General features: G+C 38.6%; 1 protein-coding gene across 1 annotated transcript in view; it reads right to left on the bottom strand.

Annotated features, from left to right (window-relative positions):
- csmd3b (CUB and Sushi multiple domains 3b) overlaps positions 1-25,416 on the bottom strand; it is a 554,961-nt gene that overhangs the window by 174,031 nt on the left and 355,514 nt on the right. Inside the window, exons 7-8 of the mRNA XM_055157096.1 lie at positions 15,790-15,877; positions 14,379-14,503 (exon numbers count right to left, since the gene is read on the bottom strand). Of these exons, the coding sequence (XP_055013071.1) occupies positions 14,379-14,503; positions 15,790-15,877 (213 nt within the window). The remainder of the gene's footprint in view (positions 1-14,378; positions 14,504-15,789; positions 15,878-25,416) is intronic.

The following is a 25,416-nucleotide window of genomic DNA, read 5'->3' as shown; positions in this document are numbered from 1 at the left end:
GAAATAAAACCACTTGTAATTGAATAAATGTAAGGTAGAGCAGATTCATATCATACTGTGGAAAATTCCAGGCAGAGCAATGAAATAGAAACCATAGAAACAAGCAAGTGACAGACCCACCACCAGAAAAGTTACACAATGCACCTCTTAGCAGTTTCTCGTTGCAAGAAAATAAAAGACTGTACAGAGTGTTCTTCAAGTTACTTTGCCGTGTACAAACAAACAGTTCTATTTGTTGTTCTTAGTTCTAATGTAGTGCCTTGAACATATTGTGAGTCTCTGTGTACAAGACCCTTGAGACTCCTAAGTGTCTCCCTCCCCTCTCATTCTCCATGCATCTGCAGCTGACCTTCTCCTGTGATCATTAATACTGTACATAGCTGTGCAGAAGTGAGCTCTGAAGCGCCATGTGAGGGGTGATTTATCTGTCGGTCTGCGAGCGCGTGTGTCCGTGTGTATGCGTGAGTGTTGACAGCTCAATCAGTGTGGCCTGGACAAATGGCCAGCCCCTCATCGTGCCAGCAGCGGAATGGGCACCGTGTTGCTTTAGCGATAGTGCGAGGAGAGTTATCACTAGAATTACCAAAGGAACTAACATCCCATCATTTATATTAGACGCCATTTCTCTTTGGCCTGTCACCGTCTCTCATTCGGCCTTCCTCTCTAACCTTTTTTATTCATGTGCTTTAAGTGATGTACAGTGTTGCTATCCTAGAAGGTAACTTCAAGGGTTAAAGGTGTGTCATGGAACTTTTCACCGTGCTTGGCTGCATCAAGATATTATTGCTTTGACTGGAATGTTCCACAAGGTCAAGTTACAACCCAGATCTGTGGAGACGCAAGCCCGCTCACAGTTAGAAGGCACGTTTTTCCAAGATATTCCTGAGTGATAGAATAAATGCATGGTAGAGTTACTGTGGAGCATTCCAAGCAACCAACCAGTTTCTCTACAGAAACAAGCCGGTGATGGGCTCTCCGCCAGAAAAGTTGCAAAGAATACTTTTTAGGTTTAAGACGAATTCACAATTTTGTCCAAGCACTGCTGATACTGTAGCTTCTCAGCCCAGAGGTTGTGGGTTGGAAACCTTCGAAAATCTAATAACAAAGTCTGTGCAATGAGAGAAAGAGTGAGTGGAGTGTTGGAAACGATTGAACAAATATAAGACTCATAGTGATTCTCAAATGAGGTACAGTTAGATGCTTGTAAATCATAAACCATTGTTATGTATTAGTCCACAAAGTTACTTACCAAAATTATACATTCACAATGGTAATTAATCAAATGTTACTTATTCAGCTCAATATGTATCAGAGTCCTGCACATGTTCACTTTTTTTTAGACCCGAATTATAATCACTAAATGAAATGAAAAGGTTGAGCTTTCTTTGGTACTAATACAAATTCACAGATGCAACTTTACTGTCAAAAATCCATCATCACTTCACAGGTATTATTTATTGAGCATAAGACTAAACCAGGACTAACCCAGGATTAACCTAGGACTGCTCTAAAACAGGACTAAACCAGAACTGAACCAGGACTGACTGTTGGGACAGGCCCGGAGGTGAGCTTGTGTGGACCCTCGGGTGACTGCAAGAGAAAGGACCAGCACAGAGCTAAGCGCAGCCGTTGCCCAATCGCATTTGTGGGCACCCTGCTCTGCGGACTCGGGGTTCTCCCTCTCTCTCTGGTTTAGTCCTAGTTTAGTCCTGGTTTAGACCTGGTTTAGTCCTGATTGAGTCCTGGTTGAGTCCTGACCCACCTGTCTGTAATCACTACCCACCTGTATACCCACCCGTAAAATTCCAGAACGTTAAAACCTGCCCGTTTCAGCCATATTTGCGGGTACCCGGGGTGGTGCAGGACTCTAATATGTATAATTCAGAAATCCTTTGGCGAGCTACTTGGAAGGGGGTGGAGAGCTACTGGTAGCTCCTGAGCTACAGGTTGGAAACCCCTGACCTAAAGCATATTGTCCATGTTGAGATATTGAGTGTGGACTGGTGTCTGTCAATGTTAGCCCTGCAATAAAGTAGATTTTACAGTATATATGTAACCCACCTACTGCTGAGATAGGCCTATTGCAACCAATCTTACAGTTGCTGAAATTCTTCTTAGTTTTCAATGCAATCCTCATATTCCTTACAAGACTCTGACAACTCTTCTGTTCCAGCTTTGTAATCTAACCTTGTGTCTCTTTGGGGAATTATCTATATTAGCATACAGTCTATGAAGGGCATGCAGCCAAAAAACCCACACTATTTAAGCGATAATAAAACGGATCAAATTACATTTTCTCCTGATTACAAAGTAGTCTGGTAAAAATGTATGCATATTGTTTAAATTAGAACCATTATTAAGTGTAAGCTCCAGGAAAATGCAGTGCGTACTATCACTTAATCAAATCAAGTTAACAAGGATCTCCGAGGACTCTCAAACTGCGCCGACTGCTGGGATCTAAACCCAGGCTTAGTGATCACTTTGCTCGCGCTTTTACGGTTTCTTTAATGCCCTTGCTTAGTTCTTCCAAGTTTTTTGCTTTGTTTTACAGCTTTGGAGCATAACTTACTCGCATCACCAGCACAGAGAAGGTTAGCGAGATTTTCATTGTAGCATAGCATAGTTTTCCGCTCGTGTCTCTCTCTCCCTCTCAGCGGGATGGCCTTTGCGCTGTGTGAGTCGTCCCTGTAGCGGAGGGCTCGGGTCCAATCATCCATAGGGCGAAAACTGTCCAAGCATACCAGGGACCAGGGACACTTAACCCTGCCTCACGATGATGTCCCTGAACCCACAAACCCCCCCGAACAATAGAACACACACTGAAAATGAAAATAAAATCAAATCATACGCATGGCTTTCTCAAGAAAACTACTGGAGGGTTCATTTGGAAAAGGCACACAGTGAATGGCCCAGCGGAGATCTGTTGGTTAAACTGTATTTTATATTGCTGCAGGTCGAAAAGGGCCACACTACCTGAGTCGTGATCCTGGGAAAATATAGCAAGTTTCTTTTAGACTTGAATATTTAGACGTAATTGGTAGATAGAGTTCAGGTTGTAACAGAAAAAAAAAAATTCTACTCTTCTTATTATTATAACTTATGATTTGACTTTGATTCGCTTAAACTAAAGCTACGATTATATGATAAGACACAAAAGTGGTGTCACGTCTTCACTTTTTATTCCGCATTTAGAAGAGTGTTTTCGTAAGGAAATCTGCATGCATACGGTGACGCAAAAGTGTGTGGAATTTGAATGGATATGCATGCCAGGTTTCTGGGTACTGTATGTATTGTGACGTAAACACATAGACGACATGACCAGATCTGACCAGAGTTTTGCGCCTTGGGCAGTGTAATGCTATGGTGGATTCAACTTTTCCACTCTGGACGGTGGTTTCAGATTTTTGTGTTTTTAAGCCCCAAAAACGTCATCACCATCTAAATGAAAATTACTTCCGATAAAATATTTTATCATTCTTACCCACAGGTGTTCTCATGTAAACAGGCCCTGAAACTCAAAATTTGAGATTAGATCAGTAGCATGGCAATTTGTTTCAGCAAATGGTAAACTAATTAATCGTCAACTGTTAATTTAAATGTGGATTTTGGCTGGACATGGGCTAGACTTTTGCCCAAATCAAATTTGTACACAGATGAAATCAAATTGAAACTGAACTTAATGTAAAAATGAAATGTGTAACTATTCTGGTGGTATTCTGGTGCTTCATGTGCTTGTCTCCACAGAAATGTTCTTAGACCGTTCCAAAATTTCACAAAACATTTCAAAATCAAGGACATGTATCTTGGATTTATTGGTTTTGGTAAGTCAGTACCTCATTCTGTGATGTTCTGAGTGTACAATTGCACACATAAACCAATGATATGAACGTGTCCAAAATGAAACACAAAAAAGTCTGGTAATCTACTGGAAATGCCTCCTAAGATTAATCAGCTAATAAAGTTAAAAGACATCAAACTAAGTCGACAGGTGAGCTAAAATGAACACATCACGCCTTCATTCTGACAGCAAATGCTTTGAGGGCATATTGGATTCTACGCTTGACGACAGGCAATCACTTTCACATTTAATTATAATACATGACAGCTTTTATGAAACTGTTAAGTCCACATAAAAACGCTCTTCGATATTACCACGTTCTGGGACTTGATGCTCAAATAGTCTTCAATCAAATGTGAAACTTTTGATGAAGTACTGGCATCACGCGGGAGTCGAGATTACAGCGGAGATCGGCCCGGACAGACTGTTTTAACAGGCTGCCCGCGGTCGAGATGGATTGACCAATGGACAGAGAGGATGATTGATGACATCATTAGGCTGGCACACGGCGTTCCTATGGCTGTCTGTGCTCGGAGCTCTAATGGGCAACCGCACAGACACATACACAGACAGATTGTCATTTAGTCTCGTGTATCTCCACACAGCTAAACCCTAGGGCCAGATTTAAGCATTTGATTCTATAAAGTGGTTTAGTCGTGTGTTACACTCATTTTCGCTCGTCCTTCTAGCTTGGTTTGTCTCGGTTTGTGTGTTGGGAAGTAACCGAATGCATGTAACAAGAACATGTAGAATACTAATTTTGAATCACAATGAAATCCGGTATAATTACTTTTTCATTTAGTGGTATTCAGAGTACAGATACTTTTCTAAAACCAAACGAATACATGGCGGTACTTGATCACCATTTAGACTGCACATAACTAGTGAGAAAAATGTATATTGTTTTGAAAATTTGTAATTTTTCCATCTCTAATTAGTGTTTCAGTCCTATGTTGCATCTTAACACAATAATTTATCTGCAACTTGATGTCAAAGTATTCTAAGTATTCAGAAATCAGGACTCTGATTGGACCATGTATCAGAGTATGGTCCAAAATATATTTTAATGTATTCAGTATTCCGTAACTAAAAACATTTTCAAAGTATTCTTCCCATTTTTGATTACAGTGAAGTATGCTTTTTTGAAATTTCAAAGCCTCGTGGTGAATCACTGAGATAAAAGTGAAGGTTAAACTATATTTGTGTCTTCAGAATCTGACTCATCTTTCAACTTGTGACACTGCCGCAACATGTCTGAAGTAGTAGTCATTAGTCAAGCTTTTTTCTAGCTGTAGGATCAAATTGATGGGACCTAAAATATCCATAATAAGCAAAAGCCTCCAGCAAGGAAGGAAGGAAGTCCCGGCCATGCCTACAACAAGATCTGCAAATGTGTCCCGCAGACAGGTCACCCCAGCAGCCTTGAAGGATGGGTCAAATGCAGAGGACAAATGTTACAACAGAAACAATAAAGTGTATCTGAACCTTCCACCTCAAGGAAACACAGCGAAGATGTAAACTCCGCCGTGTTGAGAAAAGAGAACACTAACAAGATGTGCTTCATGCTCCTCTCGTCTTACAACCTCAAGAATCAACAATGGCTAATTGAACATTGCCTATAACATTTATAGCAAATTAGAGCCTTGGCTAAAACATTTAGCTATAAGGCAAGGCAAGGCAAGTTTATTTGTATAGCATAATTTGCACACAAATTAAGTCAAAGTGCTTTACAGAATAAGAAAGACATTTAAGACACAATACAAACAAATCAAAACATAAATAATCATCATAAAATTAACATCGAAAGAGAAGAGAGAATAGAGTGAAATTAAAAACCTTTTAGTCATATAGGTAAACAGACCTGTATTGAGCCTGGATTTAAACAAAGTTAAAGAAGAGGCCTTTCACACATGTTCAGGAAGACTGTAGTGGTGGTAATTTTAGTATTGTGTGTTGTTCTTTCTGTTCTTTCCTAACCAGTCTGGCACCACCTAGTGCCTCCGCTCAATTTCATTTCTCTCCAGCGACTAGGTCAGGAATCAGAATACACTAGACAGTTCGCAAAAACCCCAGAAGTGCGAGTTCGGGCACCAGCCAATCAGTGAAGAGCCATACATTCTGAGCTGGCAAAGATTCCCGAGATCGAGGATTTAAAGCTGGAACAAAGAGAATGTTTGGTGAATTTTATCAAGGGGAAAGACGTTATTGCCCTTCTTCCTACGGGATTTGGGAAAAGCTTAATATATCAGTTAGCCCCGTTAGTGGCGCATTACATACATCACGACCAAATAGCAGCGATTGGTTAAATGAAAAAAATACCTGCCTACCGTCAAGCGAAGGAATTCAAAGGTTTCTACAAAGTGAAACCAGCTGATGAATCAGGCGAGTTCTTTCTGTTGTCCAAGTTAGAAGAGTGAAAAGCCACACTATTCTTTGTCTAATCCTTTCTCTCACAGGAAGGCTATAGGTACCTTTGGGTTTCCATTTAAAAGTGTTGATCATCTTCATGTGTACTCAGGTGCTAATGTAAAGGTGTTAAATTTCAAAGCTATGAAATGACAAGCCCGACTGACCTACATGCAAACTGTTCTTGGAGAAGGGCTTGGACCTCAGAAAGTATTTAAGTGTTGTTACCCCATTGCTCTGAGCTCACTGCTGGCAGAAACTCTGTCCGTCAGTAGTGGGACCGTTTGTTACCAGTGCAAACGTAATAAACCAACCTCGACAGTTTTCTTGTATGTTTTGGTATTATTTTACAGATAATTTTCATGACTTTTCTAGGTTTTATCTGCATGAAACTGAAACACCGACTCCTCCTCCTGTTTAGTCCTGACTCTGGGCACCAGCAGGAGGTCGAGACTAAACTAGGACTAAATCAGAACTAGGACTATACCAGGACTATAAGGAATACCAGGACTATAAAGAGGTCTTCAGAGTGTAAGATGGCATAATATTTGATAGTTACAGACCCACTGATTTTGAGTTTACTATTTTGAGGACATATTGCTTACTTTTGAGAAACCAAACTTGAAAAAATAAATAGTTCTACAAATATCGCCTTGATAATTAGTTGACCCCAGCACCTCTATATAAATGTACAGACGAAGCCCATTGGTTGCTTCCTCAGCTCTTCGCACTGTGCCTCTCTTGAGTTCACACGACACAGACTGGGAGTGGGCTGGCTTTGTGGCCCCACCATCTGTCCATTAATCAAGGTGCCACATGGACTGTGTGCCTCTGTGCCCATATCGCTCATAAAGCACCGCCGCAGTGGGCAGAAGGACATTGTGAATTAATGACTGTTTTTGTACTTTATTTTTATTTAGTTTTCTAATTGTTTAATGTGTCTATAAAGGTGATTACCACTCCATCACTGCCTCTGTTATTCATCATCACCAGTCACTGTCACTTCACCACTGAGATAAAAAATAGCATGTTTTCACTACAAATATATTTCCCACTTAGCTTAATTTTAGTTTGGACAAAAGTGACCCTTTAATAAATCTGCTGGCATGTATCTTTTGTTGGCACATTGACTCGCTTTGAAAAGTTATTCATGAGTTTCCACTTTAGCTGTTGGCTGGTCCAAATGTAAAGGTCACATCTGAGTGGTGCTCTGCTATATTCAGGCCCTTCTCCCTTCCCACATTTGTACAACAGGAAAAAGTACACAGTGGTAAATATCGAGTCTTTACTTTAGAGTTAAAGTGAGAATAAATATAGTGAATGTGTAGAAGAGGTTACACATTAGGACCGCTGACAGGTGAAGTGACTGACTTAAAGCCGCCACACACCACAGGATTTTTCGGTCGGTAAACGATTTTTAAATGTGCAACAAAAAGCGGCACACCACAAACACATGGAGGATCTTATGAGGCTTAAAATCTGCGATCACAAAAATTATACCACAGGCAATAAATTTGTGAGCGCATCTCAGCTGTTTCCTGTCTTCAGTAAAACGACTCACTTTGAGAGTCTTAAATGTTCAAAATATCAGAGTTTCACTTCTAGTTTAGACACAAGTCAAAACTGAGTTATTATTATTTGTGAAATATGGTGCAATACTTCAGATACATGATTTTTAATGCACAGAAGGATGCCGATAAAGTCCACAGGAAGTAGAGTCACTATTGTTAATTTGCAGCTTCACCTCGTTCCGAACAGACACACGTGAGGAAACACTCTCTGCCTTTTACTTTTAAAGAACACCTCAAAATGGATTCACAGTTTGACATTCTCCAAAGCTTAAAATGTTCTCTTCCACCTCGTAATGGCATGAAGAGGTAGTTTTATACATTACATTACAACTAAATCTACATTTCACCTTTTAGTTAGGAGTAACTGTCAACTCCAGGTCTGAAATTATCAAAATGATTCTAGTGAAGATGCATGGAGTTTAAAACAAAACAAAACTGTGGAGTACGTCCTGTATTAACACATGAACATAGAGTATGTTTAAACATATCTGAATGAAACAAATCACAGCTCCAAGTATGTTTTGGATAAGGAAACAACAGTAGAACATAGGTAGAAAACAGTGTAAAACAGGCCCTTTAAACCTCATGCCAAAGTTACATGTTTGAACTTGGTGGGCATGGCATGGACGATGGACGCGGTGCTAAAATGAAGTGGGCTGAGACCAGAGCTGCGGCTGACGATTCACAGAAATCAATGCAGAACACAGTGAAGGACACTTGTGGCTCTGCTGCGTGAGACTGAGCCCGGCCCAGGCATCAGCCCCGTCACGGACAGCTGTCAGACAGTCGTGCAACACTACATCAAGCAGACAAATGAACGCTACTCCCAGGCCTACCAATGTGAGCAGCAGAGGCATGTGGAAGAGGGAGGTGGCAATACTTGTAAACTGCCTTGGAAAGATCAAAGTGTGAGAAAAGATGGAGTCCAGCCCTTTTCAGCTTTCAGGACAAAATGTTCACTTAACCCAGTCACCGTAAACTAATGGTAAAGAGAAACTGGTTACACTTTATAATAACTACACCTTTATTAACCTCAGCTATGCATGAAGAAAGACATAATGATAATATAAATAAATAAATAAATAAAGGGTTAGGAATGCACCAATCCAGCCTTTTCAGTTCCAACACCGATACTGATACTCTTCTGTATCTGTCGATACCTGACTTTATCCAATAATGTAGAGACTGAAACTTTTTCTCCTTAAAAACAATTAATTGATGACACAAGACAATTGTGTTATGCAGCTATTCTTTATCCTTGAAACTACTGAACAACTTCGTAGGCAAAAACAAGCCTGAAAATAGTTTTATTACATCCAATTAAAGACCCAACCAGGATAGTGGCGTAAGCGATATTATGGAACCGATCCAGCAAATTTTTCAGTACTAGCCGCGATATTCTATACCTGTATCATATCAATGCTACCCTAGTATTAATTTAAGACTTATTCAGCCTGAATTATTTTAAAAACATAATATGTTCATTATTTCTTAAGTAAATAGTGAAGTTATTATAATGTGTAATTTATGTGTTAGTGACTTCACCTGTAAAGCTTCAGTTGTGTAGTTGTGATACTAAATTTGGAAAGCAACGTAACTGCCCCATTGGATTGCATTAGTATGTTTGTGTACCCACAGGCAGCATTCCCACTGCACTGTTCAAAATATATTTTTGGCATTACCTGTGGGTACACAAATAAATAACCAGCAGGGAGGAAGATATCATTAAGGTCCCCCAGACACTCTGGCTGTGGCACAGTGAAACTGCAATTCAAAACAATATTTTGCCATTTTCCCCCTCAGAGCAATGCAGAATATTGTATTGTCAGGGTATATTGGCATTTTATTATTACACTGAACACTGAGACTGACAGCATAATGAGAGGATGATTCATGAGAAAGTCTTATACTGAGATCTCGTTTTGAGCACATTTTGGTTCACATTTTAAGTCAAAATACTTGATGTTCAAATCAGTGAATATATGTTATTAAGCACTGCAACTAATTTGCCTCACTTCACTAGAGACACAATATTTGTAATTTTTTTAAAAAGACAATTTTAGCCCATAGGATTGTAATTTGTTTTTAAAGGTGCACTATGAAACTTTTCTGGTGGGTGTCTGCCACCTGCTTGTCTCCTTGAACAATGGCATAAAACTTATTTATTCAGTTATGTTTTCATAGCTCAAAATACTTTGAAAAACATGAATTCATTAATTCTTAGACTTGTAACTTGACCTGCTGTCTGTCTCCATGGAGATAGATATGGTAATAACATCTTCCTGAAGACCAGCAGGTGGCAGATCCTCCACCAAAAAAGTTACACAGTGAACCTTTAAAAATGAGCTACATCAAACATAGTTTCCATTATAACTTTATCCCTTAGTGGTTTTCAGTAATGCAACTCCCACTAAAATATTTGTAACTGAATATTTAACTTGCTAATAGAAGCAGAATACTGTTCACTGTCTTAAGTGAAGCCCCAGAACTGCACCACATAAAGCCAAAACAATAAGGTTTTGCAGTTATGTAGATCTTGTCCTTCACATAACCTCAGAGAGGTTATTCTGGGATTTCAGACTAAAGTGGAATAGAGGGATCCTGCACAGTAAAGACAAACACAAACACTTGAAGAGGTACGAGATTGCTTTTGGATTTACAAGTGTACCAAACAAAGCAGCTGCACTTACTCTTGTTACAGTTTTCATTATGATTAATCTTTAACAGTGCCTTTTGTCCAACTATCAAACCGACATTCTACATACTCCATATTATGTTTTTCCGCATACCTAACATAAGGCATGTATCATTTTAGCTTGAATTTGAGCAAAATGTAAGTACTATAAGTAAAATGGCCTTCAGCGCATGTAAGGGGAAGTGGGAAGCAGCTATCCTGGAGTTAGACTGGCCTCCATACTGAGATATTTAAATGCCAGATACAGTAACCACTAGTTACTTAGCAACAACATGAGCTGCATGGTGCATTACCGTCATAGTTTTGTCCAAAAGTTGTTTGTTGAACTGAAATAGAAATCCCTGCTCACATACAAAGTTAATAATGTCATAATAACATAACACTTTCCCAAAAGATGTACAAATATTGTACTCATTATATTTTTGCAAGATTACTGATGTCTTTGCACTTTTGACTTTCTCTACTTACCATGACTGTCTTCTAAAGCCCTTTTAAATGCATGAGTGACTTAATGCCGGCATATACACAGTATTAAAACTCCTATTATGAAGTATTTAGTAATGATGACTCCATTAACAATTTTAGAGCGCCAATCAAAGGCCACGGGCCTCATCTATATTAGATTATGAGCAATTTAACAAGCCTGGATGGAGCGGACCAATCACAGCTCCCCATAAGTTTGCCAATGCTACACTACAGGCCAGATTACATCCCCCAGCCATTGTACAAGTAAGTGTGTGGTTATAAAAAGCCTAACAAAGGTCATATAACACGAGTCAGGAGCACAGGAGGAGCAGAGGCAGATAGTGGTCAGGCTGTGTCCTCTCACCTAAAGGCAGGAGAGCAAGACCGGGGGACAAATTGCATCTGGCCTGCTTAGATCTCCCAGAGGGTGGTGGTCAAATCCCTATTGGCTCCTGGGGTGTTTCATACATGTGCCCCTGACCTGTGACTTTTCAGTAGGAGGAAACAAGGGTCAGATAAGCTATTATTATCAACATGGTCTGTCTTGGTTTTCTTTGGGCTCTGTGCTTCAGGGAACAACACAACAAATCTTCTGCCTTCTGCCTTCTAGCCTTGGAAATAGCACAAATAGTAGAAAATGCATTATACATAATAGAGATTGAAGTAAGAATGTGTCTTGCCCATACACAAAAAATCCAGGTCCATTATAGGTCCATATATTTAATTATACCATATTTGACACCTCTTGATTTTGTTACTTATTTATACTTATTTTTTATATTTTCTCTTTGTTATTATAAGCTACTGTGTCTAAGTAACTTCCCTTGTGGATCAATAAAGTCTAAGCCTAAGTCATTATGTGTTCATTTTTAGTTTTACATCAAATGCCCTTATTAATTTATTTAGTTTTATCCAGACTTGAAAATGGTAGAAACTTTGAGACATTAAAATGGATCAGTATTAGCCATTCCAATGTTTCTTCTCACTTTCCTCGCTAAAAATGATTAGAGCTCAGAATAGACCCATTTAAATTCACCCGAACACAATAGCAAGCTTTTGTTCCATTCTTTTCAAAAGTGCAAGTTTAATAATATAGGAAGCTCAAGTAATGCTGAGAGATTTTTCACTTTTCCTACTAAATTCTAGCAATTATAAGCCTGAATTTCAAAGTACTTCTGTCTGGCACATGTGGAAAAATGGACCACAGGAGTTTATGAGTTTTAAGTTAAAGTATGAGTCTGAGCATCAGTTTGAAAACCAGTGACAGGAAACATGACAAACAGCTGTGACATTTAACATGATGGACTGCCTCTCCAGGACTCTCTCCCTGTTTGAGGTGTGTGTGCGCTAAGATTACCAGGATGTAGATTCTGAATAATAAAATGTTGAAAATAATGTGGCTTAAATGTCCTATATTACACAAAATTGACTCTTGTAAGCTTTAAGCCATGTTATAATGCTGTTACCTCATCAAAAACATGAAGTTGTGTTTTGTTTCATTTACACGTTTGAGTAATACTTCAATAATTATTATAGTCTACAAAATGCTCAAAAATGCTCTGTTCCACCTTGTGATGTCACGTGAACAGCTACCTTTTACCTTTTGTTTAGTAGAGATGGGAAATTCCAGGGCTGAAATTATCCCAACGATTTTAGTGAAGAGGTTTGGAGTTTAAAAATACAGTAGAGCACTTCCTGTGTTACCACATGACATCACAAGGTGGATTCAGTTTGAGAGAAAAAACTCTAAGGTTACATTTAGAATGAAACTAATCACTGTATCAGAAACTATTTGCATCCAGACACGTCGTTTCTGTGTCTGTAAGCCTTCCCTATCCACACAGCTTTGAGCATATTTGTTTACGTTTTACACAATCAAAACTTAAAACAGCATGACTAATTTGCATAAACTAAGCGCTCAAAAAACAGCTCGCTATTGTGTGCTGATGTGGTTCAGCTTCTGTCGGACTAAAGGACACGACTCATTGGAATATATGTGTTCTTCCTGTGACAGAGGGGTGTTCTGCTGATGGTGAGTCTGTTCTGTGCTTCTATCGCGTTGGAGATGGTTCATGTTAAAATTTTCAGAGATTATATGTCTGCAGGTCATAAACATAGACCTTATATATGAGTGGACATATATTCTAGCCTCTTAGCATTTTAGGTGTGAATTACTTCGCGGCACATAGACCTACGTCAGTGTATCAACATTTTCAGTGTCCACACAGTGCCGGATCAGACTGAATTCGTGTGTGCTGGCAGCACCAGATCGTTCTGTCTCTGGAGCTGTTTTCCATCGGATTAGTGTAGATGAACACTGCATCCACAACGAAAACGACTCAAATACGTACTAGTGTGAATGGGGCCTAAATATGCAGGGTTCGTGTGTTAAATTTGTTAAATTCACCTATGGGTGATTGTGGGTGACTTTTCCTTTAATTAACGTCTTAAAAACTACTACAGTTATACTTGAAGCTGCTTTTGAAGACTTTATAAAGTTCGAGGCTCTTTGTGAAGTAAGAAAAATGAAGATTTTTAGACTTACCAGGATTTATTTTTTGTTCATTTAAATATAAGGATTATGCTTTGACTATTCCTATTTTGAATTTGAAAGCCATATCTCCAAAATAAGAACCAACTAAGAACTAACAACATGTTTAGTAAAATTGGAGTGAAAACAGACTCAAGTTAATTGGGGAGAGGCATATAACCAAGAAAAACAAATTACTAACTTTTGGATTGTTTCACTTTCTAAAATAAATTATGCACACAATTACCACACAACACAAACAAACGGCAGTATTATTTCATTTGAGCATATTTGAGAATCAACTTTCACTAACAATAAAATCGTACACCTGCAGCATCCATCTTCCCAAACACTGAACAATAATGTGTGTGTTCATGTATATATAAATAGAGCCGCCACGTTCCAAATTGGACGGGAACATGGGGCACTTCTGACTAAATTGACATTACAATGGAAAATTGTGGCCCCTCTCTCTGTAACTGCTGCTCTGAGCCTCGTCATTTTGATCTTAAAATGTTTGCATTAACCCTCTCTACATGATCCTGGTGTTTGTATTTCACTATTTTGTTTTTTTAAATAAATTCTTATTCCAAATTCACCTCTGTAACTGCTAACGTTGTAAGTTTGATTTGACTGGAGCTGGATGTTATGGGTGAGATCACACTCTCTTAGTCTACTTCTTTATACAGTCTACGCTTTTCTTTTGAATTTATCATCCCAAAGCCAGACACTTAAGTGGGCTATTTCCACAGTAAACTGCTCATCAGCTCAAATTGAAGGCGAGGAGAGGCCAGTGCCCTTGCTAACGTGATGAGCTCCGTCTCTGTACATTCACCGTGAGAGCAGAGGAGAAGTGCAGAGTATAGTTCTTACCTTTGCACACGGGTCTGTGGTCGCTCCAGGCGGCGAACACTTCAGCCACTCTCTGACAGCTGATGGTTTTACTGCCCTGAAGAACGTAGTCCTCTCCACAGGTGAAGTGCACCTCGCTCCCAATGCTAGCAAAGAAAATCAAGAGTACATTTGAACAGTTGGAAGAAGAGCTATATACATTTTCTATGGATTATATACTGTATTTTCCATTAGGACCTAAAACATTGATCAGTTTCAACAATAATATATCTATGAAGGCAAGCAAGTCATGAACCCCCCACAAAAAGTTACTTGCTATGTTCAGACTGCAGGGCTTAATGCTCAGTTCGGATTTTTAAAAAATGAAATAAGATTTTTTGCAAGGTTGTTAACATTTCTAATTAAATGTGACTTGTATGTGATCTCCAACTTTAAATGCCCCAAAAATGTCTTGTGTGCACATTGGAAGACACAACGAAGTCACAAGCAGCGAGCGTGTTCAGTGTTTACGGAAATCACCTAAACATGGACTCTGCATCCAGCACCTGGTATTTTTAAAGTTGCTGTTCGTACCGGAGCCTGAACATGTACAGCTTATTTGTTTTAAAAGGGGATTGAGAAGGAGAAGGACGGGGTGTTTAGCCGTGGCGTTTTGTGGGGCAGTGGCAGCAACATGCGGTCACTTCAGGCTGCAGTCTGAACGTAGTGCACCTTTAAAACACATAATAATATGTCATTGAACCGGGTAGTTTTTTTTTTTTTTCATACTGTTTAAGCCTCTTAAATGGTCACATACAAAGAATAAAGACAACGGTGTAGTGATCAAGCCTCAAACAACCAACTTTGGTCCTTCACATACTTAAACCACAAAGCTAGTATTGCTCCTTTTTTAAAAGTCCCGTATTACACTTTTTTCTGATCTATATTATAATGTTGTTTCCTCGTCAAAAACATACCTGGAGTTGTGTTTTTGTTTCATTCACACATATTTAACACAAAAAAGCTGCATATTTAGGCTGATTCCCTCGCTCAATCAGAACAGACTCCACCTTGTGATGTCATGTGGTAATACAGGATGTGCTCCACTGTGTTTTTAAACTCTATACATCTTCATTAGAATGATTTGGATATTTTCAGCCCAGGAATTGGCAATCTCTACTGAACTAAAGGTGGAACAGGGCATTTTGAGCTTTGGAGATAAAGGCTAATAATAAAGGGTTACTCAAACATGTGTGCATAAAACAAAACCCAAGTCCAGGTATGTTTTTTATGCAATAACAGCATTATAACATGGTTTAAAGCTCAGAGTCAGTTCTAGGGTCAGTTTTACGTAATATAGGACCTTTAACTAGTGAATTATTCTATTTTTACCAAAGCATTTTCATTATTGCAGTGATTAAAAATGTATGTATAATGTGTTAAAATGTTGTACCTGAAGTCACTGCCGTGCCTCTTCCCGTTCTCTGGCTCCCCTGGATCGGGACAGGAGTTTGAAGCTTGCCTCACACCTCCTTCGTTTACTACAGAGAGACATGCCAAGAGTTAGCTACAAAAAATAATAATAAAAGCAAAATGTGTTCAGACAGTGATGCGACCTAGGACTAGTGCTGTAATTTGGACCAAAGCCTCCCCTGAACCATGTCATTAGACTAAAATAAGTCTGTCATTGTAGAAAGTGCTCAGTATTTCTATGGAGATTTGGAGCTCCCTAATGTTAGTTCAGCTTGTCACTTATCACAGCTTAGAGAGTTGGGAAGAAGAACAGGTTAGACAAAGTGGGAGATACAGACAGGGCAAAAAAATGAGAAAGACACAGAAGCAGCACACAAAATCTCAGAGAAACAAAAGATAATCTAGACAGTAATACTCTTCACTCCAGACAAAGATGACAAAAATAAATAAATACATGAAAATGAAATACTGAATTTGGCATAGCATTGTTCACTTTTTAACTTTTTGGTTGATGGTCCGTCACCTGCTTGTTTCTACGGCTATGTCATAGCTCTGCCTGGAATGTTCAACAGTGTGACATTAAACAGGTCTACCTCACATTAACCTTATTTTTCTGACTATAAGTTGCACTTTTTTAATGGTTTGGGTGGTCCTGCGACTTATGCTCCAGTGCAACTTATATATTCAAATTTTCACACTGACAGTGGTGAGAGGCTCTAGGCTTGTGTGGCAGTGTATGCTACTACTATTACTCCTGTACCACTGTTCTGCTCTACTGCGCATGTCTCCTGCATGAAGAGTATCATGTCAGTTGTACTTCTGTATCACAATTAAAGTGACTGCAGTAACAACCGAAACCATCCTGTCAGGATTCAGAAAGGCCGGAATAATTCTAACTGGAACTGATGCTGAGTCTGACAACAGCTACGCAGAAGAGGAAGCTGTGCTCCGTTTACCTCCAGAGGTCACGGAGTTGCTCAGAAGTGAAACCGAGGATGAAGAATTCAATGGATTCAGCGATTTGGAGTGAGATGGAGAGTTCTGAGAACTTCTGTTCTTTGTTTATGCTATAGTTATCTGAAGAACTGTTCATATGTGACGTTAACAGCCTGCTGTTCTCTGTTCTATTTTTATTACTATAAGTTTGCCTTTCAACATGAAATGTCAGTTCCTGGTCTCTGATTTTAAGTGCGACTTATATGTTTTTTTTCTTCTTCAGTACGCATTTTTTGACTGGTGTGACTTATACTCCGGAGCGCCTTATAGTCCGGAAAATAGAGTATTCAATTACAGGTGATTTTATAGCTCAAAAATACCTAAAAAACATGCATTCTGACTGTGAGCAGGGTCGCCTCTCCACAGATCTGACCTGTAACTTGGTCTGGTTTGGTCTCCATGAAGGTAAAGGTTTAATATCATACTGTGAAACATTCCAGACAAAGTAATAACATCTCCATGGAGAAAATAATTTGATGGAACCTTCACTAGAAAAGTTACACAATACACTTTTAAATGTAGCATTATTGACTACATTGGGTTGTAAATGTGCTGCAATTGTAATCCCAAAATAGAAGTAGAGATAGAAGTAGCAAAAGTACTAGCTTGGTAGTATTAGAAGTACATTTTTGTTTCGTGCACCTTTCCTTTACAACACTGGCTCAGTTTTGTTTTGCATTTGAGAAGTTCAACAAACACAGCTTTGGGGTTAACCAAGAAGGGTATGTTCTTGTGCTTGTGGATGAAAAAGAATAATCTTCCATGTGTTTCTAGGGCTGCCAAAGAAATATCGTTTTTAGTGCTGAGAGCAAAACAAAAACAACTTTTCAATTCAAAAGCTTTTCCTGTTTGAAAGTAGCTCTGCCCCATTCACAATTTAAATTCGCTCCCTTTTTATTTGTGAAAAAAATAATCCAGTTTTATTGTGTGTGTTTTAATAGCTCATTCGGGTGCTGTAAAATTATTCCTAGTAATCATTTGAGTCCAATTCATGACCTACTTTTATTCAGTTTGGGTGAGCACAAGTCAAGGTTTAATAAGCTCAGAGTTACGTTATTTGAATAATCCTTAAGGTTTAACATCTTTCATTCACAACAATGCACTTGAAATCTCTCTTGGAAACTTGAATCACTTTATTTTGATATTCCCCGTTGTTGTCACACACACTGTAGTCAAACAATTTGGACCCTCCCAGTCACTGTCTTTCTAAATTTCATATACATACAGAAGACATAATCAGTAGGAAGTAAGATGTATGGAATTATATAGCAAAGAAAAAAGTTTATTTTTATTTTACTTTTGTTTGTCTCCATGGCGATGTTATTGCTTTGCCTTGAATGTCCCATGGTATGACATTAAACATACTGTATCTATCTAGCATTTATTCATTATGGGTGTTCCAATTGCTCAAAAATGCAATTATTCTCACTGTGAATAGGGTTGCCCCTCCACAGATCTGACCTGTAACGTAGTCTATAATAGTCTCTCTTGATATAGACAGGTTTAACCTCTACTGTGGAAAACATTTTAAACAAAGCAAAAATCTTACACCTCACATCTTACTTCATAAACTAGATGTCTTCTGTATGTACCGTATTTTTCGGACTATAAGGCGCACCGGATTATAGGCCACAGTATCAATAAAGTTGAATTCTCTCATCTATTTTCATACATAAGGCGCATTAAGCGAAACAAACGGTGACAATTGAGACCTTAGCCCAGGCATCCACGATCCATTGGCAGATCGTGGCGTAATTCGACCGCTGTTGCCTCTCTGTGTTGGTAAATGTGTATCATGAATGTGAATGTGGGTAGATAATTTAAGTTTGTTTTATTTTTATTTTTTTTATTTCCTACAAGGAGGACTCAAATATATGTTGAGTAATAATGTGTTTAATGCAGCTTTGTGCACATTTGTTTACGTTTTACAGAAACGAAACGTAAAACCACATGGCTCATTTGCATAAACTATAAGTGCAGCTCGCTCTTTGTGCGCTGATGCAGTCAGCTTCTGTTGGACTAAAGGACATGAGTCAGTGGAACGTGTGTGTTCTTTTCCATAGAACTATATTATAAATCCTGACTATGGTAGCCGTAATGCTCCGACAATCTATGAAGCAGTGTGGCTTTGTAACTTACCAAAGTCGTACTAGAACATTTTATCAGATTTTTGGGCGCAGTGTACCACATAAAATTGAGGTCAGTAAGCACAAACAGAATTAATACATAAGGCGCGCTGGATTATAAGGCGCACTGTTGATTTTTGAGAAAATTAAAGAAAGGATAAAGAATTTTAACTGTGCCTTATAGTCCGAAAAATACGGTATATCACATATAGAAAAAAAAAACAAAACACCAAATGAGAGGGTGAGTCCAAACTTTTAACTGGTAGAGTATACTCAGGTAAAACTACTTTATAAAATTTCCCTTTCTTTGTCTGTTACTGTAAAAGTTAATAATGTTATGCAAATTAGAAGAATTATAGTATTTACCCTATTAATAGTCAGGCTTAGCACTGCCCACATGGAAAGGCAAAGTCAATGTGGTGGTTGAGAGCTGGAGCAGTATCCGCTCTGTAGGGGGCAGAAGGAGCACAACCTCCAGGTGCTGGGAGCCGGGCAGGGGGTAAGGCTTTGAAATATTACGTTTAAAGAAGGTCTGGTGCATTATACATTCAACCGCTGTGATAATTCCACACTAGTCTGTCTTTTTCTCTTTGATGGGACAATAATTTTAATCACTGGAGAACAAAAACAATTTATTTTGATTGGGTGATTGGCAATTCTTGACAATCCTCAAATAGAAAATTAAAGCTTCTGCTGTTTTTAATTTGCTGATTTGCATGTGTTTTTTTTTTTTTTCTAAATGAAGAAGTCATTCATTTTATTTTCATACAAAATATTGCAAGAATGCTTTGGAGAGAGATATCCACCAGCTTCTAAAAGCATCCTCAGCTTGTCTGCATTGCACTTCTTGCATTAAATTGCCATCTATATTAAGACAAAGTCAACATTCATATTTATGTTTGTGATTTTGTTGCTACTCCAATTTTGTATTTAGTTCAAGTTGAGTGCCAAGAAAAAGGGTATTGCTTTAAAATGAAGATGCATTGCTATTATATGTTTGTAAGGATTGTAGTGTGCTTTAGTTGGCCATCAATAGAATCTATAAACCTTTATTCAGAGAGAGCGCTCAGTCACAGTACTCACCATTTATACTTTCTCAAAATTAAAATTCTAAAGGTTCACTAGGTAACTTTTCTGGTGGAGGGTCTGCCACCTGCTCGTGTCCATGGAGATGTAAGTGCTTTCTTGAGATTGTTCCACAGTATGACATACAGCTATTAAACTACTGTATTTCCATCGAAAGAAGCATGTGGCACCAACAGGCCAAGCTGCAGGTCAGATCTGCCACTAGCCCACTCACAGTAAAGGTCCGTTCAGACCGGAGTGTCAAGGCGTCCAGTTTACGGCCAAAGTCTATCTGGATGAGTGTCTAGGGGCGTCCTGCGTTTTTGCATTATGCCTTCAGGCGTCAGCGTGACGTGAATCTGGCATCAACAGGGTCCATCTTGAGTGTTCAGGCGTCAACACTCAGGACGCGCATCCAGGGCTTTGGCATTCAGAAGTTGAAAATGCTGAACTTTTGGTGTCAGACCTGCCATGTCAACCAATCAGGGACGATTATCCAGTGACGTAGAGACGTTATTATCCAGAAGAAGGAGAAGAAAGAAAAAGACCCGAGAGCCACAAACACCAGAACAAGAAATCTACTCTGTGTCATTAGCGGATTATAAATATATACACGACGTAACCGCCGAGCTGATCACCAAGACTACACCGGAACTGGACCCGGACTAAACCATGACTGGATCTGGACTGGGCCAGGACTGGACTAGGATTAAACCAAGACTGGACCAGGACTAAATCAGGATTTAACCAGGTCTAAACCAGTGTCATTAGGGAAGTATAAATATATATACACTGCCTCTGCTAATGTGTTTTATGTAATAAAAACACTTAAGTCACTTTCGACTGGGAAAACAAGGCACTTGCAGACTGTAGTGACCACCCTGGACGCGTTTCAAGTAGTTTTCTCTTGTTGGTCCACGGCTTCCAAGACACGCATCGGGGGCATCTGAAAAGCAAAGTCGTCCAAATAGAGGCGTCCAGGGCATTTTTTGATGCCGCAGTCTTCTATAGTTTACCAGGTATATGCTACGCTTAGCAATGAACGCACATGCAACTGAGTAAATGTAATATAAGTTTAACTCCATACGGTGTGTCTGTGAAAGTACAGCAAAGCAAGAACATCTACATGGAGACGAGCGGATCTCGTACCAGAAAAGTTACATAATGCAGCTTTTTCTAGAACTGCATCTTACCCTAAACAAAATAGTCAGTTAGGCGTAGTGGTCTGTTCTGGACAGTGGGGCATACATACTTGATACTTGTACATGTAAAGAGTATCACGGGAGCAGCAGGTGGCTCTGTGTGTACGAGTGCTCCAGTGCTCGGTGGAGCACTAAGTTTGTTGCTTTGTTGAAGCGGCTAATTTGACCATCTGGACTATTAACACTATCACAGGGACTGCTAACAGTATCAGTGCAGAGTAACACACACAAAACACTCACACACTAGACACTCACACACAAGACACTTACACACAAGAACGTGGTGATAGAAAGGTTAATGCACTACTGAAATAACTACAAACATCTACTGGAAATGGCCAATAAAGATCAGATCCAACCAAACAAACCGTTTTGGACGTTCAGCTGGTCACACATGAGCACGTACACAAGCAAGCAAACAAGGACAACAAGCAACACAGTCCCCAAAGATCAAAATGCACAATTACCATCATGCACAGTACAATACACATTTAAATATGTTTCCAGCTGGTGTGTAATGTAAAAACACAGCAGGTTGGGCAAATCTGATACTGCCATGTTTTACTCATTAAAATATTTGGGGTTTTGTTTATGTGCAGACATTTTGGTTGGAGAAGCTATTGGGGTAAGTTCTTTAACGGGTTTGCTTTATTTACCTCCACGGTCTATTTAGAGCTGTTTATGGATGTGAGCGCACCCCATGGATCTATAATAAGAACCATATAAGATACTCCCCTCTGTCAGCGAGCAAGTTCGATCAGTGGCTGCAGCACAGAGCACAATGCATTTTTTGTGAAATCAAACTGTCCATGTTCAGCTGACAGGGCATTGACAGCTTTCGTAAAGGTCGGACTTTGTAAGGATTCTTTAGTATTTTTACAATATGAACTTATAGTTATAGTGCCTAAAAGTTAGCTTTGTAAGACTTAGTCTGTGTTAGCGCTGCTCTAGTGCTCTGTTTGGTCAGAACAGCACGTTTCTGACGTCACGTTTTGCGGCATGAGGCCAGTATTCAGGAATTAACGCGGAAGTAAAAATCTTTTTTAGCATGACGCGCCAATGAGCACAGGCCATTAAAAACAATACGGCACCTTGGATTCATTTTCCAGATCTTATTAGACTTCCATGGAGCACCCCCACCCCCATGTTTGAGTAAAAAAAATAAAAATAAAAAAAAATTAAATGTAGTTAGCCCCTGTATTGATTTATTAAACATAATATGGAATAATTGTTTTATTGTAGTCTGATTTTGGGCACTGTGGCTACCATTTGAACAATTTTAGTCAAGATTGAATGTGAAGGGCGTTCTGGGGGGCCTCAATTATTCTAGGGGAGGCTCGTGCCCCCTCAATCAACAACATTATTATAACACAGATCGGAGAAAAGCATAATATAATATAATAATATAATATAATAGTATGATTTAGATTTGGTAACACTACATACTTCTTCAAATTGCTCCATTTGTGAATTCTTTTCTCACACTGGCACACCTATTTATCTGTCTACCTATCTTTACAATCTTCTTTTTTCAAGGGTTCACTTTCACTTGTATGTATAGAAACGAGTACGACCTTGCCTTTTTTCAGCAGAGGTTCACACATGCATTTGCGCTAATAGATTGAGTAGAGTAATAAATAGATTTTGAATGCATTTTGAAATAAATAATGCAGTCATGAGGTGTTTGTAATTAAGCGCTGAGGGAAGAGTGAAAATTCTGTGGTTTGAAAAAAATGGCAACCTTCGAACACAAAAGGCAGATGAAGGTTAGGTGCATTTGTTTGTGAAAGACGCTACCCACAAGGAATAATAAGAAAGCTACAAGTAGAAGGGACTATGAAACATGTAAAAAATATGGAAGTGGTAGTAGCCTTGAGCTGTGTTTGCTATTTCTTCAATGTGTCTTGTAAAACTTTCAAATATAGTGCATAGGTGGTCATTTCTAGCACTAAAAGATAAAATAGTTCTTTCATGGTTCTTTCATGTCAAAAAGGCCTATTATGAGTAGTAAATAAGTAAACTTTATTTATATAGCACGATTATAGTGATTCTCAAACACATTTTAAAAATAAAGAGGTGGAGTTTACATACAAGTGCTGACTTCTAATTTTGAAAGCCAAAAATAAGGGCACTGAATTCCAATAATGGCAAATGAAGACTGAGATCAAACCTTATTTAAAGGTAAGTTTCTTTTGTTTTAGTAACATATTTTTGAAAGAACATACCATAGACTGTATATTAGGGGGTGTAACAATATACAAGTCTCACGATACGATATTGTCATGGTATGAACCTCATGGTACGATATTTATTGCAGTATTGTGGGAAAGCTCATGATATGGTGGAGAGTCTCACAATTAGGGATGTAACAATATCCAAATCTCTCAGTATGATATTTTCACGAAATACATCTCACTGTACGATATTTATTGCGATATTTTGTGGAGGCTAAAACTGTTAATATGCTACTTTTTCCTCTTAAAATGCCTTAAAATCCAAAGAACTTAAATGTGCTTAGAACTGTTATTTCTTCTTGTAGTCTGCACTGAAATGGTTCCCTCTGTCTTTTTTTTTTTTAGGTGTTGCTGCACCATAACTCGATTGTGACTGTAATTCGATATATTGTGATGATCCATGATATTATTGTGAGAACTTTGACGATAAAAAAAATCATGATATTTTGGTTATTGTTCCATCTCTACTGTATGGGGCATAGTTAACCCACAAGTTGCCATGTTCCAAATAAAAAGTGAACATACTGGCGCTTCCAGCTCCATCAGTTCTGGCTTTAATTTACTTTAAATTGAAAAACTGTCAATCCTCTCTCTCTGTGTACCTGCGGCTGTGAGCCTCATCATTTTGGTCTTAAAATGTTCGTGTTAACCTGCTCTACATGATCTTTTATTTTTCTATTTGTCCGTAAATAAATCCCTAATTCCTAATACAGAACTCATCTCTAATTTCCCCTCTACGGCTGCAGCCTCGATGAGCTTCATTTGACTGGAGCCGAACGCTATTGGTTAAATCACGCTCCCTTAGTCCACTTCTTTCAATAGGTTATGGTAAATTCGGTGACACTCACCTCAACCCCCTAAATTAAGTAGTTAGGCCTGAATAATTCTTAAAAAACAGTAAAAAACAATAGTTCATTTCGACTTTAATCTTTCTCCATGCTTTATTAAGGCTGATTAAGATGCATTTATGATAAAGTATTACCGTACATTCTTGAAAACTGGTGCTACAGATGACAATGCCAGTGACTTTTCTACTGTAATACAGGAACTCGTCGTGCATTATTCACTTTTGCTTTGTGTTTAGTAAATAAAAGACAAACAAAATTACAACAGTGAATCCACATACCCCAAACAAGCTCAAAGCAAGCTCAGAATCCACCATGGTTATGCTAATCAGAACGAGCAGTGATTATATGCAGCAAAGCAAGCTGTGACAGGCATGCAAAAGTCAAAATACATATACAAAACAACACGGCAATCAAGCATACTCTTACAAAGGCTGACAAGATTTTACACTGAATTTGATAAATTTTTGACCGATGTATTGATTAATTTTGATAATATTTAGTAATAGTGTTCACAGCCTTTTTAAGAGTTTTAATTTTAAATAAACAAAAAAAAGCAAAATGCAAACTTTAAAAGAAGAGGTCCAAGCGATACCAAGCCATCACATGTTAGTTCATTAGCCATAGGGACATTGAAACGTGAACTCACATATTGAAAACTTGTTGCTGGAGTCTTTGCCGGGGAATAACTTAACGCCCCGCGATTTAAAATCTACTGATCGTTTCACTGCAAAAGGAGAACACAAAAGAGAGGAGGACAAAAAATTAGGTTGAGAGAAGGAAAAACTTGACCAAAACAAAAGGGATTAAAATTATAACAATGGTTCTTCTATCTCGCAATAATGGGAGAAAGAAGAGTTAAATCAACAGTTAACCAGCAAAGAAAATGTAAAAAATGTTAAAATGAAAATTAAGATTCAGCAAGGAAAAAGTCACAATAAACTTCAACAATTTTACTGCAAAAGAATAGCCCCTTATTAATCACTTTGCATGATTCATCACAGCAATAATCACTTTATATAAGGTTCTTTTGATAGTTTGCAGTGATATTACACTGGGGGTGTTGTACATGTACTGTATGTAGGTGTATTGGCAGAATTCTCACCAGTTACCATGAAAACACAATGCACACAATAGCA

This window comes from Boleophthalmus pectinirostris, unplaced genomic scaffold (assembly GCF_026225935.1).
Source record: "Boleophthalmus pectinirostris isolate CB_2022bp ecotype Guang Dong unplaced genomic scaffold, ASM2622593v1 HiC_scaffold_21, whole genome shotgun sequence".
In the NCBI taxonomy this organism is placed as follows: domain Eukaryota; kingdom Metazoa; phylum Chordata; class Actinopteri; order Gobiiformes; family Gobiidae; genus Boleophthalmus; species Boleophthalmus pectinirostris.
The sequence above is the reverse complement of the archived record's forward strand: the minus strand, read 5'-3'. Positions and strand labels throughout refer to the sequence as shown.